The sequence below is a fragment of the Nuphar pumila genome, chromosome 1 (assembly GCF_984573655.1).
Source record: "Nuphar pumila chromosome 1, dmNupPumi1.hap1.1, whole genome shotgun sequence".
Classification (NCBI taxonomy): Eukaryota; Viridiplantae; Streptophyta; class Magnoliopsida; order Nymphaeales; family Nymphaeaceae; genus Nuphar; species Nuphar pumila.
In genome coordinates this window covers 10,071,154-10,088,990 of record NC_143249.1, presented here as the reverse complement: position 1 = coordinate 10,088,990, position 17,837 = coordinate 10,071,154, and the positions used below count along the sequence as shown (strand labels likewise).

The 17,837-nt window shown below is 36.3% G+C and overlaps 1 protein-coding gene across 1 annotated transcript in view; it reads right to left on the bottom strand.

Annotated features, from left to right (window-relative positions):
* The window catches only part of LOC149847928 (large ribosomal subunit protein uL3c-like), a 32,367-nt gene extending 14,823 nt beyond the window's left edge, over positions 1-17,544 (bottom strand). The window contains exon 1 of the mRNA XM_090009229.1: positions 16,915-17,544. Coding sequence (XP_089865355.1) covers positions 16,915-17,473 — 559 coding nt within the window. The 5' untranslated portion in view covers positions 17,474-17,544. The remainder of the gene's footprint in view (positions 1-16,914) is intronic.
* Between the last annotated feature and the right edge of the window lie 293 nt (positions 17,545-17,837).

Genomic DNA, 17,837 nt, shown 5'->3' with positions numbered 1-17,837 from the left:
TAGCTTTGATACCATGTAATGAAATGGTGGTCTTCAACAAATGCACAAATAACTCACAAACAAGTGTCTATTGGAGACACTACAAGCATGACCCTTGAAAGGGTATAAAGGGAAGAACACTTGAAAAATAAATAATACTTTATTCATGAACAAAATGCTTAAGAAGCATGGTTATATACATTGAAGGGGTTCACCCCTATATATACAAAACAATGGGAGAGAGAGGAGAGCTCATTTTGAGCTCTCCAAAAAGAGACGTTGGATTCCAACGTCTCTTAATATAGCTGTTGGACTACAGTCCAACAGCATTTATTATTATAGCTGCTGGACTATAGTCCAACAGCATTTATTATAGTTGTTGGACTACAGTCCAACAGCTACTTGCACAGTCAAGTTCCAACAGGAACTTGACTGGATCAAAATATCTAGTTTCTATTGAACTAGATGCTAAAAAAGAAAATAAAAAAATAGAAAAAGAAAATAATAAAAGAAAATATAATAATATTAAATAATATATATATATATATATTGCAGTTTACATTTTAACAAGAACGTCCCTAGATACTCTATCGTATGTCTTCTCTAAATCAATAAAAACCATATGCAAATCTTTATTCCTCTCTCTATTTCTCTCGATAAGTTGTCTAAGAAGATGTATAGCTTCCATAGTTGATCTTCCAGGCATAAAACTAAATTGATTCTCCGATATCATGACAACCTTCCTCAACCTAGACTCAATCACCCTCTCCCAAAGTTTCATAGTATGACTCATGAGTTTTATACCACAATAGTTTGTGCAATCTTGTATATCACTCTTATTTTTATATAGAGGCACCAAAGTACTTTTCCTCCACTCATTAGGTATCTTATTTGTCCGCCAAATCTTGTTAAAAAGATTTGTCAACCATTCTAAACCTTGCTCTGCCAAGCATTTTCAAGCCTCGATAGGAATACCATCTGGGCCAACTGCCCTTGATTTCATTTTCTTCAAAGCCTCTGCAATTTCTTTCTTTTGAATCTTGCGCATGAAGTCATGATTCATCTCATGAAAAGGAATAGAGAAGTCTCCAAGATCCTGAGCATGACTTTCATTAAATAGCTTATCAAAATAATTTTTCCATCTCTCCTTAATCACCTCATCTTTGACTAAAATCCTTTGTGTTTCATCTTTGATACATCTAACCATACCCAGATCCCTCGATTTCCTATCTCTCATCTTTGCAAGCCTATAAATATCCTTCTCGCCTTCTTTGGTATCCAACTTGTCATAAACCTCCTTATATACCTTATCCCTCGCGTTCCAAACTACTTTTTTAGCTTCCTTCTTCGCTATCATATACTTCTCCAAATTCTCCTTATCACGACTCTTACTTAGATTTCTATAACACTCTCTTTTAACCTTAATAGCTAATTTGACATCCTCGTTCCACCACGATGTATCCTTACCTAGCGGTGCACCGCCTTTAGACTCACCCAATACGTCCTTAGCCACCTTTCTCATGCCACCCGCTATCTTATTCCACATTGATTTTGAATCCTCCTCGAGACACCAATCAACTTAAATTTAGATTTATACCCAAATTAAACTTAAATTTACTTTCCGTTTCTCAACTCTCGGATCATGGGTGGGATATAAAATTCTCATCTAACAAATGTTGGATACAGGATCGCCAGTCCGAGAGATTGATTGGAGAAGGCTCTAGGAAGGGTGATCTTTACTATGTCGATTCCCTTCAAGTTCCAAAGAATCCTTTTTGTAATGTTGTCCAAAAAGATATTAATATATGGCACAAAAGACTTGGACATCCAAATATTGTAAAAAATTCTCATTTGCCTTTTGTCAAAAGTTTATGCAAAAGTGATTTCACTTGTAATGATTGTATACTTGGGAAAATGAAAAAATTACCTTTCTTTCAAATATTTATGTTTACAACTAGACCGTTTGAAATTATCCATTCTGATTCTGATGTATGGGGTCCGACACCAGTTTTATCAAAAGGTGGATTTGCTTATTATGTTATTTTTGTTGACGATTATACGAGATATTGTTGAATTTATTTTCTTAAAAACAAATATGAAGTTTTTTCAACTTTTAAAACCTATCATATGATGATTAAGAATCAGTTTAATGGGAATCTCAAAATTTTTAGAACTGACTCAGGTAGAGAATACCTTTCAAATGATTTCAAAAACTACCTTGAAAAATATGGTATTTTACACCAAAGATCTTGTCCAAAAACCCCTCAACAAAACGGGTTAGCCGAAAGAAAGCATAGACATATAATAGAGACAACCCGAACTTTGTTGGTCTCTCAAAACATCCCAAAAGGTTTTTGGGCTGAAGCTGCTCTTGCATCTGTTTATCTGATAAATTGGCTACCCTCTAAAAACTTGAACAATATCTCGCGTTTTGAAAAACTCTATACTAAAGAGCTTGACTATAGTGGATTAAGAATATTTGGTTGTAAATGCTTTGTTCTTACTGATAAGAACGATAAGCTCTCACCTAAAGCGATTCCCTGTGCTTTTCTTGGATATTCTGAAACCCATAAGGGGTTTCGTTGTTATGATATCAAGAATGATAAGTTGTATGTCTCCAGAAATGTGAGTTTTCTGGAAAACGTTAATGGTTTTGAAAAAGGTGAATCCTGTGAAGATAACATAGATTATTCTTTCCTATTTGAAATGTTAGCTCATGATGATGACAATGAGGATAGTGATGATGGTTTTACTCCTAATGACATCAACGACAATGAAGATAGTTCCCCTCCTCTTCCCTTGGTACCTCAACATAGTAAGTTAGAAGATTTAAGAGAGCCTATAACATATATCCATAGAAATAGAAGTAATTTTAGGAGTGCTATTGAAAAATACAGTGAACCTAGTAGTTCTAGTTCAACAAATGATGATCTACGAAGAACTGAGAGAAGTAGAAGAGTACCCTCTAGGTTTGTCTCATTTGATTCTTTTTCACCCAGATATAGGGTTTGTCTTAGCGCTATTCACTCTTACTTTGAACCAAGGAATTTTGAGGAAGCTAAAAAATGTATAGAATGGCAAGAAACTATGCAAAATGAACTCACTACTCTTAAGAAAGCAGAGACATGGGAATTCCAAACTTTACCTATTGGAAAGAAAACCATAGGCTCTCGTTGGGTATTTAAGATTAAAACTAAGAGCGATGAATCTTTGAAGAGATACAAAGCTCGATTAGTTGCTAAAAGGTATAGTCAAGAGTATGGGATTGACTATGAAGAAACTTTTGCGCCCATTGCTCGAATGGTAATTGTCTGATGTCTCATCTCTGTTGCTTCTATCAACAAATGGAACATCTATCAAATGGATGTTAAGAATGCTTTTCTGAATGGTAATTTAAATGAAGAGGTTTACATGGATGTTCCACCTGGAATGGAGACTCCCAAAGGGAAGGTGCTTAGCCTTAGGAAAGCCCTTTATGGCTTAAAACAAGCCCCTAAGGCTTGGTATGATAGGTTTAACTCTGTAATGATAGAAAATGGTTTTTCATCTTGCTTTACTGATACTGCTTTATTTGTTAAGAAATCTAATGCAAGGATTGTTATTTTACTTCTATATGTGGATAATATGCTTATAATCGAAAGTGATTCTAAAGGGGTTAAAAGAATAAAATCAATTTTAAAGGATAAGTTTGAAATGTCTGACTTGGGTTTTCTGACTTATTTTTTTGGTATTGAACTAGCTTACTCTCATAGAGGGTATTTTTTGTCTCAAACTAAGCTTGCGTCTGAGATTATTGACAGGTCAGGTATTACTGATGATAAGGTTTGTGAAACTCTTACTATAGTAGGAGCTAAAATGAAGATTAATGATGGTGTTCTTCTCTCTGATCCTACTCCCTACAGACAGCTTGTAGGATCGTTGATGTATCTGAGTATTACACGACCAGATATCTCACATGCAGTTCATACGGCAAGCCAGTTTCAGCATGCACCAACCTCTGTTCACATGAGTGCTATCTTACGAGTCGTAAGATACATAAAGGGCACTCTAAATAAGAGAGTTTTCTTGTCCTCTTCCTCTAATTTAAAATTAATTGCATATACTAACTCTGATTGGGGAGGTGACCCAAATAACCGTCACTCCACCACTGGTTTTTGTGTGTTTTTAGGAGATTCGCTGATTTCATGGAGATGTAAGAAGCAGCAAAATGTGTCTCTATCATCAACCGAAGCCAAATATCGTGTCATGGCGACTACTACTATGAAAATTGTATGGATCCATCAGTTGCTGAAAGATATGGGGATCACAATAGAAGGGCGCACCAAGCTATGCTGTGACAACAAAAGTGCGATTTATAATGCTAAGAATCACACTTTCCATGAGCAGACCAAACACATAGAAATGGATTGTCATTATGTTCGTGAGGCGTATCTCAAAGGAGTCATTGACCTTCCATATGTCACATCAGAATATCAGTTGGCAGATTTCTTCACTAAAGCTTTGTGTGCTCCGCGCTTCAACTTCCTTAGCAAACTTTCGGTCATCCTGCCCTAAGTTTGAGGGGGGTGTTAAATTATGTAATCAAATCATGTAATGATATATATATATATATATATATATTTTATATATATATATATAAGGTAATACATATACATATATTAATATATATGTATATGTATCTACTTATTATATATATATAATATATATTTCTATTATTTAGCCATAGGGGTAGTTTAGTCTTTTTCTCATTTTTGCACATATTCATTTCTTGAATATGTATTGTATTTTTTCCCTTTTTGTTTTTCTCTTTTTTCTCTTTTTTCTTTTCTTGTACCCTTTGTACTTTGTACCTTGGGGAGCCCACCACTAGTCGTTGGGCCCCTCCAACGGTCACATTTGTGACTGTTGGAGGGGCTCCAACGACTATGTAGGAGCCCCTCCAAGGGTCTCTCCAAGCCCTATATAAAGGGCTCTCCTCCATTGTATTTTTTAAGGCTTTGGGATTATAGCCCAAGCTTGTGTTAGTGGAACTTATGACTCAGGATTGTATTTGTGCATTTGTGAGTTTGTGTTGTGCATTGTGTGCACAAGTGTTTCAAATGTTCTTGTTGGGCGTTTGTATACGCATTTATTTCCAAGAATATTGTAATATTATTCGTAGTATCATGTTGAAGATACTTTCACAATTATATGTAGACAAGAGGTGTTTTTACACACCTTCGTGTGTGTCTTTGGCCCTTTAGTGGTATGTTGTTTATGCTCTTGGTCTAGTCGCTGATACACTTAATATTTGAGGTTTGGAGGATTATGAGGTGATGGTTAAACCGATGTTGTAATTTGAAAAATTGTCTAAACCCATCTTCTCTTCTATGAGAAATGATTATTAAAATAATTTCATGCATCTTGCATTGTATTATTGAAGTTTTCTCTTGATATCTGTGAGAATGTAATTTTTCGCAAATTGGGGTTGATCTGCAAATATCAATTTTTCTTTATTATATAAGATTAAAGATATATATGAAGGAGTAGTAACCAATGTCCGCACTTGTGGAGGGGTGACAACCAATTTTCCGATAACGGTTGGGTTACATCAAGGATCTGCTTTAAGCCCTTTCCTATTTGCGATAGTGATGGATGAGCTTACGAGATCAATTCAAGAAAATGTACCGTGGTGTATGTTGTTTGCTGATGATATTGTTTTGATTGATGAGTCTAGAGCTGGGGTTAATGCTAAGTTAGAATTATGGAGACAGACATTGGAAGCTAGAGGTTTTAAGTTGAGTAAGAGTAAGACTGAATATATGGAATGTCGGTTTAGTAAGCAACGAAGTAGTGATGGGAGTGTAGTGAAGCTTGGTGAGCAAGATATACCGGTGAATGATTATTTCAAATATTTGGGATCCATCATTCAAAAGTATGGAGAAATTGATGGAGATGTAAATCATAGGATAAAGGTTGGGTGGATGAAATGGAAAAGTGCTACTGGAGTGCTGTGCGATCGTAGAATGCCATTGCGGTTGAAGGGAAAGTTTTATAGGACGACTATTAGACCCGCTTTACTATATGGTACGGAATGTTGGGCTGCCAAGAGACATCATATTCAAAAAATGAGTGTAGCTGAGATGCGGATGCTTAGATGGATGTGTGGAAATACAATAAAAGATAAGATTCGGAACGAAGAGATACGTAAGAAGGTAGGTGTTGCACCCATTGAAAATAAGATGCGAGAGAATCGTTTACGGTGGTTTGGACATATTCGGCGAAGGCCTAATGATGCTCCAGTTAGAAGGTTGGAGAAATGGGAAAATATATTAGTTAAAAGAGGTCGGGGTAGGCCTAGGAAGACTTGGATGGAGATGATAGGAAAGGATATGAATGCTTTGAACCTCACCGAGGACATGGCGTTGGATAGAAATGATTGGAGGAAAAGGATTCATGTGGAAGACCCAAAATGAATTTCTTTTTTGGTTCATATCGCTGACCCCAATTGTTTTGGGATGAAGGCGTAGTTGTTGTTGTTGTTGTTGTATATAAGATTTTTAAAATCTCTCTTTGAAATTTCTAAACTTTTACTACTTGTTTCTATGAAAGATGTTTATAGATAAAAGACTTTTGCATACTCATAATAATATTATTTTTTATATTATGAGTCTTTTGTGTATCCCCTTAAGGGTTTTGTAAGTATGTCCCTTACATAAACACTTGTGTATTGTAATGATAGAGACAATTGGTTCATAATTAAAGGAACTTGATGCATTATATTAAATTCGTGCTTTTTATATGCATTTTTATTAATACAAATAGTTATCCTTTTATGTACATTAAGAATGTTTTAATTGTATAATGCATATATGGTTTCACATAATTGTATGCATGAAGTTAATTAGCTATTTTTAAATCTTTTATGATGCTTACTCTCTTTCAATAAAGAACTTATTTTTATGCCTTTGTTCATGTTCGCTCCTTTGTGAGCAATCTCTTGTACCTTTTTGCACATATCTTTCTTTAAAGACTATAGTAGGTTTATCAAGTTGTCTTTGAGCTTGATCCTCTTGACAACATTTTTACATGATGCTTGATTGAAATGCATAGAATATTTTTTATGTATCATTGTTTTATCTCTTTTTGATGAATCATATACTCTTTAAATAATCAAATTTTCTCGTAATCAATGCTTCTTAAGCATTTTAGTTATAAATAAAGATTTATTATTTCATTTGGTGTTCTTTCATTTATACCCTTTTATGGGTTTTGTTTAAAGTATCTTTAATAGACACTCTTTTGAGAGATTCAAGTGCTTTTGTGGAAGACCATCATTTCTCATAATCAATGTTATGGTTTCTTGAAAAATAGGTTAATTCAATATATCTTGTTTGAAAACTTCTATTCTTGTTTTTAAATTATAATCTACAAAGATATTTTTCTTGTATACTTTGAGCTCTTTGGTTTGTTCCACAGGTTTTTAAAAATGAGATGGAAAAGTACAGTTGATACATCATGGAGATAGTCAATGAAGGTGCTTGAAAATGATCACCATTAAAGACAATTGAATGGTGATAGTTGCAAAATTCTCTGATATGTTATAAATATGGTGATTTTCATTGAAGACTCTTAAAGACTTGGAATCCTTCCCTTCGAATTTTCAAACTTTTTGTTCTCCCCACGTAATGTTTGAGGGGGCATGTTAATATATATATATATATATATATATATGTGTGTGTGTGTGTGTGCACGCGCGCGCGCGCGCGTGTATATGTGTATTTTCTATTTTATCCAAAATACCTGATAGGGGTATTTTGGTCTTTTCACAATATAATATAAGTTATGTACAACTTATTTAGGATTTTTTTATTTTCTTAATTTTTAATTTCCCTTGTTTGGGACCATTGGGGGGCCCACTTGTATAGATGTTGGGGCTCCCCAACGTCTATCTAGTGGGAGCCCCGATGGCTCCCTCTCTCTCTCTTTTTCATCTTGTATATAAAGGGGTATTACCCCTCATTCTTGTTGTAGTTCTTACACTCTCTTAATAAAATTATTTTTTGTTGCCCTTTGGCATTACCCCTTTGTGGGTTTATGTATTTGCACTTAAAGTGATTGTGATTTTTCCTTAGTAGGTTTGTGTATTTGCACTTTATGTGCTTGTGATTTCTTGTCCATTATTGGATCTTCAAGTGTTATCACTTGTTATTTGTATTTTCGCTTATTTCCTTACAACAACAAGGAGATAAAAGTGTAAGAGACTTATGGTATCTTGTCTCCTATTTGTGATGAACTAGCTATGTTAGAACCAAAATGGGAAGGTTCGGCTATTGAGATGAAAAGATTACAAGTTGAAAGAGAACCTTTTCTCTTTTCCATATGGTATCCGACCGGAATTTGAACAGGTTAGGTCCTCCTTGCTTTATAGGACTTCAGCTCATTCTATAATTGAGGCTCTTGCTCAAATTTGTCAAGAATAAACAAGACTTGGAATGCACAAGTCTAATGACGAGGTTTTTGCCGTATCAATACCCAAAAATTTTATAAAAACTTATAAACCGCCTCATTTTGAAAAAAAAAAAATCGATGGAGGACATAATGGAAGAGGATACAAAGGATGATACAAGGATAAAATTACTTGTCATCATTGTAAAGAACCGGGGCATATAAGACTGGATTGTCCCAAGCTCAAAAAAGTGGTTGCCGTAAGTAAAGAACCTCAAGAATCAAAGAAAGGGGACAACTTCAATAATTTAACAATTGCCCAAATAGCGGAGACCGTCTCACAAATTCTAAAAGTCATTCCTACATCCGGTGCCGTCATCTCCTCTTCTTCTCCTCCGGATAAGTCTTCTTGGGCTTTGGATTCGGGTGCCTCTTTTTACATAACTCATAATGAATCTCTTTTATCTGATTGCACTAATTCATATTTTTCATGTCAACTGCCGATGGTACTTCTTTAAAAGTTAAAAGTATAAGAAACCTCAACAATATTTCAAAAAAAAAAATTGTTCTAAATGTGAGGGTTATTACAAAATTAAATTTAAACCGTTTTTCGGTATCTCAAATTTTTTATTATGGGTGTAAAGTATTCTTTTCATCTAAGACTTGTTGGGTGCAAGATCTCCAGTCAGGGAAGCCGATTGGGCAAGGTCATAGAAGAGGAGATCTTTACTATATGGATTCCTTATGTTTACCTAAACGCTCTTTTTGTAATCATATCAAAGAAATTAGTTTAGATCTTTGGCATAAAAGATTAAGACACCCAAGTATATCCAAATTATCTCATTTTTTATTTTTGAAAAAATTTTATAAGGATAAAGAATTTGTATGTAAAGATTGTATACTTGGAAAAATGTAAATGATGCATTTTCGATCTAAAACTTCCTTGACTAATGAAATCTTTGAATTAGTGTATTTGAATGTATGGGGTCTCGCTCTCGTTATGTCAAAAGGTGGTTATTCATATTATGTTATATTCATAGATGATTTTAGTAGACATACTTGGATCTACTTTCTTAAACTCAAATCCGAAGTTTTTTCATGCTTTACAAATTTTCATAATCTTGTTAAAAATTAATTTAAAATAAATATTAAAATCCTCCGCTCCGACTCAGGGGGAGAGTTTCTTTCAAATGAATTTCAATCCTATCTAAAAACTCATGGTATTTTACACCAAAGATCTTGTTCTAAGACCCCCCAATAAAATGGTATTTCTGAAAGAAAGCATCATCATATTATTGAAACTACTAGGACCCTACTCATTTCAAAAGAAATTCCAAAAAAAAATTGGGCCGAAACCGCTCTCACCGTGGTATATCTAATAAATAGAATGTCTTTTTAAATTTTGGAAAACAAATCTCCGATTGAAAAACTCCTTAAAGTTTCTCCCGATTTGAAAAGACTAAGGGTCTTCGGATGTAAATGCTCTGTGCTTTTTAAAAAATATAACAAACTCTCTCCTAAATCTATAAAATGTGTTTTTTTTAGATATGTCGAAAATCAAAAATGCTCTCAATGCTATACAACAACAACAACAACAACTACGCCTTCATCCCAAAACAATTGGGGTCAGCGATATGAACCAAAAAAGAAATTCATTTTGGGTCTTCCACATGAATCCTTTTCCTCCAATCATTTCTATCCAACGCCATGTCCTCGGTGAGGTTCAAAGCATTCATATCCTTTCCTATCATCTCCATCCAAGTCTTCCTAGGCCTACCCCGACCTCTTTTAACTAATATATTTTCCCATTTCTCCAACCTTCTAACTGGAGCATCATTAGGCCTTCGCCGAATATGTCCAAACCACCGTAAACGATTCTCTCGCATCTTATTTTCAATGGGTGCAACACCTACCTTCTTACGTATCTCTTCGTTCTGAATCTTATCTTTTATTGTATTTCCACACATCCATCTAAGCATCCGCATCTCAGCTACACTCATTTTTTGAATATGATGTCTCTTGACAGCCCAACATTCCGTACCATATAGTAAAGCGGGTCTAATAGTCGTCCTATAAAACTTTCCCTTCAACCGCAATGGCATTCTACGATCGCACAGCACTCCAGTAGCACTTTTCCATTTCATCCACCCAACCTTTATCCTATGATTTACATCTCCATCAATTTCTCCATACTTTTGAATGATGGATCCCAAATATTTGAAATAATCATTCACCGGTATATCTTGCTCACCAAGCTTCACTACACTCCCATCACTACTTCGTTGCTTACTAAACCGACATTCCATATATTCAGTCTTACTCTTACTCAACTTAAAACCTCTAGCTTCCAATGTCTGTCTCCATAATTCTAACTTAGCATTAACCCCAGCTCTAGACTCATCAATCAAAACAATATCATCAGCAAACAACATACACCACGGTACATTTTCTTGAATTGATCTCGTAAGCTCATCCATCACTATGATGCGAGAGAATCGTAACATGCTCTCAATGCTATGATCCAAAAAAATGATAAACGTTATGTCTCTAGAAATGTAACATTTGTTGAAAATGAAAATGGATTTGATCTTGAAAAACCTAAGGAAGAATCCGAGTATGCCTTATTTGATTTGTTACCTAAATCAAATAATGAAATTATTGATAATAATGATATTGATCATTTTGAGTCAAATAATGGACCAAGTGAAGAAAGAGAACCAACTTATAACCTCTTGCAATACTCTATATGAGATAATGGGGAGCATCCATGTGCTTTTGAAAAATATAGTCAACCAACAAATGTTAAAGAGTCTAGTGTTAGGAGATTTGAACGGATACATAGGCCTCCAAATAGGTTTGTCTCCTATGAATCCTTCTCTCCAAAATATAGGGCATGCCTTCTAGCAATTCATTCATATCATGAACCATCTAACTATAAAGAAGCTAAAAAAATAAAAGAATGGGTAGAAGCTATGAAAATAAAATTAGATGCATTACACAAGGCTCATACTTGGGAAGTCTAACATATTCTTAAGGAAAATCAGATAATAGGATGTAGATGGGTAATTAAAGTCAAAACAAAGAGTGACGAGTCCCTAGAAAGATATAAAGCAAGATTAGTTGCAAAAGGATATTCCCAAGAATATGGAATAGATTATGAGGAAACATCTGCTACAGTAGCTTGCATGACCACAATTAAAACTCTAGTTGCAGTAGCATTCATTAGAAAATAACCTATATATCAATTAGATGTTAAAAATGTCTTTTTTGAATGAAAATTTAAATGAAGAAGTTTACATGGATCCTCCTCCTGGTCTGACTATTGAAAATGGAATGGTTTTTCATCTTCAAAAAACTTTATATGGGCTTAAACAAGCTCTTAAAGCATGGTATGATCGGTTTAGTGAAAATGTGTTGAATCTTGGATTTAAATCCTGTTATACTGACATTTCTCTTTTTGTAAGATCTACAGGTACCTCCCTTATCATTCTGCTTTTATATGTTGATGATATGATCATCACTGTTAATGATCATAAGGAAATTGAAACAATTAAAATTATGCTTAAGAAATCTTTTGATATGACTGACCTTGGTTTTTTGAGATATTTTTTAAGAATTGAAATAGCATACTCGCCAAGAGGGTACATTTTGTCTCAGATAAAGTTTGCAGTTGATATTGTTGAGCATTTGGGAATCACAGAGACAAAATATGTTGATACTCCTGAAGTGATAAATGCTAAAATGAGAGTTGAAGACAGAGTTTTATTAGATGATCCAACAGCTTATAGGCAACTCATCAAATCATTAATGTACTTATCTATTACCAGGCCAGACATTGCGCATGTAGTATATACTGTAAGTTGGTTTCAACATGCACCTACATCAGTTCCCATGAGTGTCGTGTTAAGAATAGTTTGATACATAAAAAAAAACTATATTTAAAGGGTTATTCTTATCATCTTCATCATCTATAAATCTTATTGCTTATACTGATTCTGATTGGGGAGGAGATCTCAATAATCGTCACTCAACTACAGGTTTTTGTGTATTTGTAGGTGATTCTCTCATTTCTTGGATATGCAAAAAACAACAAAAAGTGTCTTTATCTTCCACGGAAGTTGAATATAAGGTGATGGCTACAAATAACAACCGAGGTCGTGTGGATGAGATCATTACTTTCAGATATGGGTGTTGATGTTTCAGAACCTTCAAAATTATGTTGTGATAATAAAAGTATTATATATATAGCCAGCAATCACACATTTCATGAATGCACGAAACATATTGAGATATATTGCCACTATTTTCGAGAAGAATACTTGAAGGGGATGATTACTTTACCATATGTTCAGTCTGAGTTTCGGATTGCGGACTTCTTCACCAAAGCTCTTCCTCTACCAAGGTTTTTGTATTTTTTTAGCAAACTTTCGGTGATCTCACCGTAAGTTTGAGGGGGAGTTAAAATACTGTGTATATATTTGTATACCTAATTGATATACGTATATTTATACAATATATGTATATCAAAGGTATTTTTGTCATTTAAATGGCATGTAATATAGTACAGCCCAATAGGGACTGTTGAGTCTTTTTACTTTTGATTTTTGATTTTTGTTTTTTTATTTTTTTTTTTGTTTTTTTGTTTTCTGTTTTTATTATCAGTCAAATATGATTGTTGGGACCCTCAACAGTCATAATTATGACTGTTGGAGGCGACTGTTGGACTGCCTCCCTCTCACTATATGTGAGGTTCTATAAATAGAGTCTCACTACTCTATGTATCTTAAGCTTTTCTAAGCTTATTAGCCCATATATAAATTTTAGTTTTTTATATTGTGATTGTGTGAAAGTTGTGCTCTTGTGGAACTAGTGTTTTTTATCACTTTTTTATAAGATTGTTATCGGTCCATTAGAGACCATATTGTATTTGTGCACTTGAGTAGCCCTTTGTTGGCATTGTGATTGTAAACATCTTGTTTCATTACAAAATCATGTCGCCTACCTTTTCAAAGCTCTGAAAAAACTTGTAGTGAGTTATTTGAGCAAGTCCATTGTGACATCTGGCCCCCGAAACCTCTCATCAAGGATTTAAGTACTATGCCATTATGATCGATGATTTTTTCAGATACATTTGGATGTACCTATTAAAACTCAAGTCTGATTTCCTTAATCGATTTTGTGAGTTTCACAAATTGGTGTCAAATAGATTCAAAGGCTCCATTAGAACCTTACAATCTGATGGTGGCAGTGAGTTTATGAGTAATGATTTTCAAACATATTTGAGAAACAATGGAATTCATCACAATATATCTTGCCCGCACACGCCCGAGCAAAACGGGTGTGTGGAGAGGAAACATCGTAGTATTGTTGAGCTCGGCCTTGCTATGATTCTTTATGTTGGCTTACCTGCAAAATTTTGGGTTGAAGCATTTTTTACAGCAGTTTGAATTTTAAATCGTCTTCTCAGCACAGTTTTGCATATGATTTCTCTATATGAAAGACTTTCATAAGAAACCAGCCTATGATTATTTACGTATCTTTGGCTCAAGGTGTTTTCCTCACATGCGTGATTATGCCAAAAATAAATTATCTCCCAGGTCAATGCCATGCATCTTTTGGGACTATAGTGACAACTATAAGAGATATCGTTGTCTTCATGTTCAAACTGGATGTATACATATTAGCCGCCATGTTTTTTATGAAAGTTGTTTTCCATTCAAAGATCATCGGTTACATTATGCAGATCCAACTAAATGGTGACATGATGAGGAGATCTCAAGGACTTATGATCATCAAAATCTCACCAGCACACTCGACCCATTACCCGCACTTATGGAACCAACCCAAGCCAAGTGAATAGAGAAACCCATGTTGAACCCACCAATCTTGGTGCGTCACATTCAAATCAGCCGACCACCATTCCAATAAACCACACCATTGAATCCAGCAGCCCGCCATCCCCACTCCCTCATTCCTCCACTCCAAGCCCGTCCAATACCCATGTCATGGTCACTCGCGCTAAGGTAGGCATCGTTAAATCCAACCCCAAATACTTTTTTGCGGAGTTGGATATTCCCTATGAGCTAAAAAATATCAAAACCGCTCTCGATCATCTAGGTTGGTTACAAACCATGCAAGATGAGATGAAAGCTCTTTCCCAAACACAAACTTGGACCCTTGTCCTTAGACAACCCAACATGAATATCATTGGTTGTAAACGGGTGTTCAAAACCAAGCTTCATGCCGATGGAACCTTAGACAGACTTAAAGCATGTCTTGTCGCAAAGGGATTTACCCAGTTACCTGGTATCGATTTTCTTGAAACTTTCTCCCCCATTATCAAGCCTATCACTATTTGTATCGTCTTGTCCGTTGCTCTTGCCTCCTCTTGGCCGATCCGCCAACTTGACATCAAAAACACCTTCGTTCATGGCTCTCTTGAAGAACCTGTTTACATGGACCAGCCACTTGGGTTTCATGACCCATCTAAACCTCATGATGTTTGTAAATTTCAGTGGGCTTTATATGGCCTTCGACAATCTTCTCACAGATGGTTTGATCGTTTTAGCACCTTCCTCTTAGCCATGGGATTTTTTTGCAGCATTGCAGACTCTTCACTTTTTATCTGTTGACACTCTCGAGGTTACATATATTTGTTATTATACGTTGATAACATTATCATCACCGGAAGCAACCAACACTTCTTGGCCTACACCATTCAACAATTAAGTAAAGAGTTGGCTATGAAAGATCTTGGTTATTTCCACCATTTCTTGGGTATTCAAGTCAAATGGTTTGAGGGTGGTATTTTCTTGGATCAAACCTATTATGTGTTTGATATCCTCAAAAAAGCTCAAATGAAAGACTGTAAATCAATCTCCACCCCCATGGTCGACCGGCCACATGTGCCCCCTAATTCTGTTCTATTTGAAGACATTCGTTATTACCAAAGCCTCGTTGGTAGTCTGTAGTATCTCACCATCACCGGACCGGATTTATCGTATAGCATGAACTTCGTTTGTCAGTACATGCACACTCCCACGGTATTTCACTTTCAGTTGATCAAGCGTATTTTGAGATATATCAAAGGTACTTTACACTATGGCATCCGGTTACTTGCTCGCAACCCTATGGTTCTATACGGCTTCTTCGATGCAGATTGGGTTGGCTGCCCCCTCACACGGCGTTCTACATCTGGTTATTGTATTTACCTTGGTGGCAACTACATTTCTTGGAGCGCAAAAAAGAAACCTATGACCGCTCATTCTAGCACTAAGGCTGAATATCGCTCCTTAGCTTCTGCCGCGGCCGAGTTAACATGGGTTACATTTATTCTTCACGATCTCAGGATCTTCATCTCTCAGCCTCCCACGCTCTTTTGTGACAATCCTTCAGCCTTATATATGCTAGTAAATCCAGTTTTTCATAATAAGTTGAAACACATTGAGATCGACTATCATTTCATTCGTGAAAAAGTAGTTCATCAACAACTTGTTACAGCTTTTGTTCCGTCTCAGCTCCAAGTCGCATATATCTTCACAAAATCTCTCACCAAAGAGTCTTTTTATGCCTTAAGACCCAAACTAGGCTTGTGGATGACTCCACAGCTTAGTTTGCGGGAGGGTATTAACCGATCCTCATCAACAGCTGAAGCAGTTAGCAAAGATCACGTCCGATCCTCATTCACAGCTGAAGCAATTAGCAAAGATCACGTTGATCTTCATCGTGATCTCCAAGAGCAGTTGGAGTCTCACCCTTATCCACCAAATACGCCAATTAGCAAGATACTAGAAAACCCACAAAAGAAGGAAATGCTTTCTGATAAGCATGAATGTAAAACAGGATTCAATCTTGATCATGACTCCAGAAGGAGCAAAAAGTCTGCAATGAGGCCATTTTGGCCTGATAAGGAAAAATAGGCTCATACCACTCGTGGACGTAGGCATTCTAGCCGAACCACGTATATCATAGTGTTCTACTTTTTTTACATTCTTGTTGGGTTTCTTCTAAACGAGTCAAGAACTCGTTTACCGTGAATACAAACTGCATTTCTCAATCAAATTCCAGTGTAAACACCCTTCAACCCATAATCTTACCAGGGTATCATCACTCAGCTACCAACAGTTGGATTACCAAATCCATTAACCGTTTCAAATACTTCAATCGTGTAAAGATTTCACCTCATAAATTACTTATTTTTCAAGTATAAATCCAAAATAAAGGAAAGCATCAAAACACAGATGAGTCATAATCAGAATCGAACATATCGTTTAATTAGAAACAAACCAACACAAAACTAGTGAATAGAATCAAACTAACTAATTCATTCAACACCAGACCATAAATTATCTAAGATTGTGCATTCGGAGACCAACAACTTTGACTACTTTTTAAATTCATCAATGCTCACCAAATTTAATAATCTAGAGAACCCATTGTTTCTCCACCATGAAATCATAGTAGAAACACATTTACCAAATTCCTCAAGGATGGCGGATGAATTAGTACCTTGGAACCCTTTTCCGATCGACTTCCCGGAGACGTCGACGAGGTCGCCTTCCTTGAAGACGTCTTCGATGACCAACCTCTGGTTGGGCTCGAACCCTTCGACGGAAACCAGCCGAAACTCCTGCAGATGCCTCATGGGGATCGCACCCACCTTGTTGAGATGGCCCAGTTCGGGCTTGGTGAGCTTCCTATCCCTGACCCTCCGGTAGCCCACCTGGACGGCATTGTAGCCTTCGGTGGCCTCGGCCTTCACCTGGGTGACGATGTTCCCCTCGCGAAAGCCGACCACCGTTACAGGGACGACCTTACCGCCTGGCTCGAAGTATGTCATCATCCCCAATTTGGTTCCCATCACCCCAATTCCGGCCTCCATGCTCATTGCCACAACCGGATTCCTCTGTATGGGGGTCAGGGTTTTGTTGGTGGGGAGGGATATGGAGATGGTGGGGAGGTGGTGGTAGGGTTTAAGGCCATTGTAGGGCTTCGGAAAGGGAGTTTGGGAAGGGGAACAAGAGGAGATTGGGGTACATGGGGAGCGGATAGAGATGGCAATGGCCATCTTCTCAGCTTCTCAGGAGAGAGAGAGAGAGAGAGAGCTAGCTCTCCATGAAGGGAGATTCTGGTTGCCTTATCCGTTGAACTTTTTACTGACGAAAATACCCTTAAGTTGTGGGCGGTATATGAGACTTTGGCCGTGATGGGTGACTCAAACGTTTTAGGGTAGTTTAGTCATTTGAACTTGATTCTTCAAGTGTTCCCTGGAATTCAAGAACTCAGTTTGTGGTTATGAATCCACTGTTTGTCAAAGATTGCTATTTGTACTAATTTTTTTTGTTTTAACAGGGATGCAATATGTCAACAAAATTTCATTCCCATGAACTGGGCTTCATGAACCAAAAACGCACTGCAAGAAATGGCTTTGC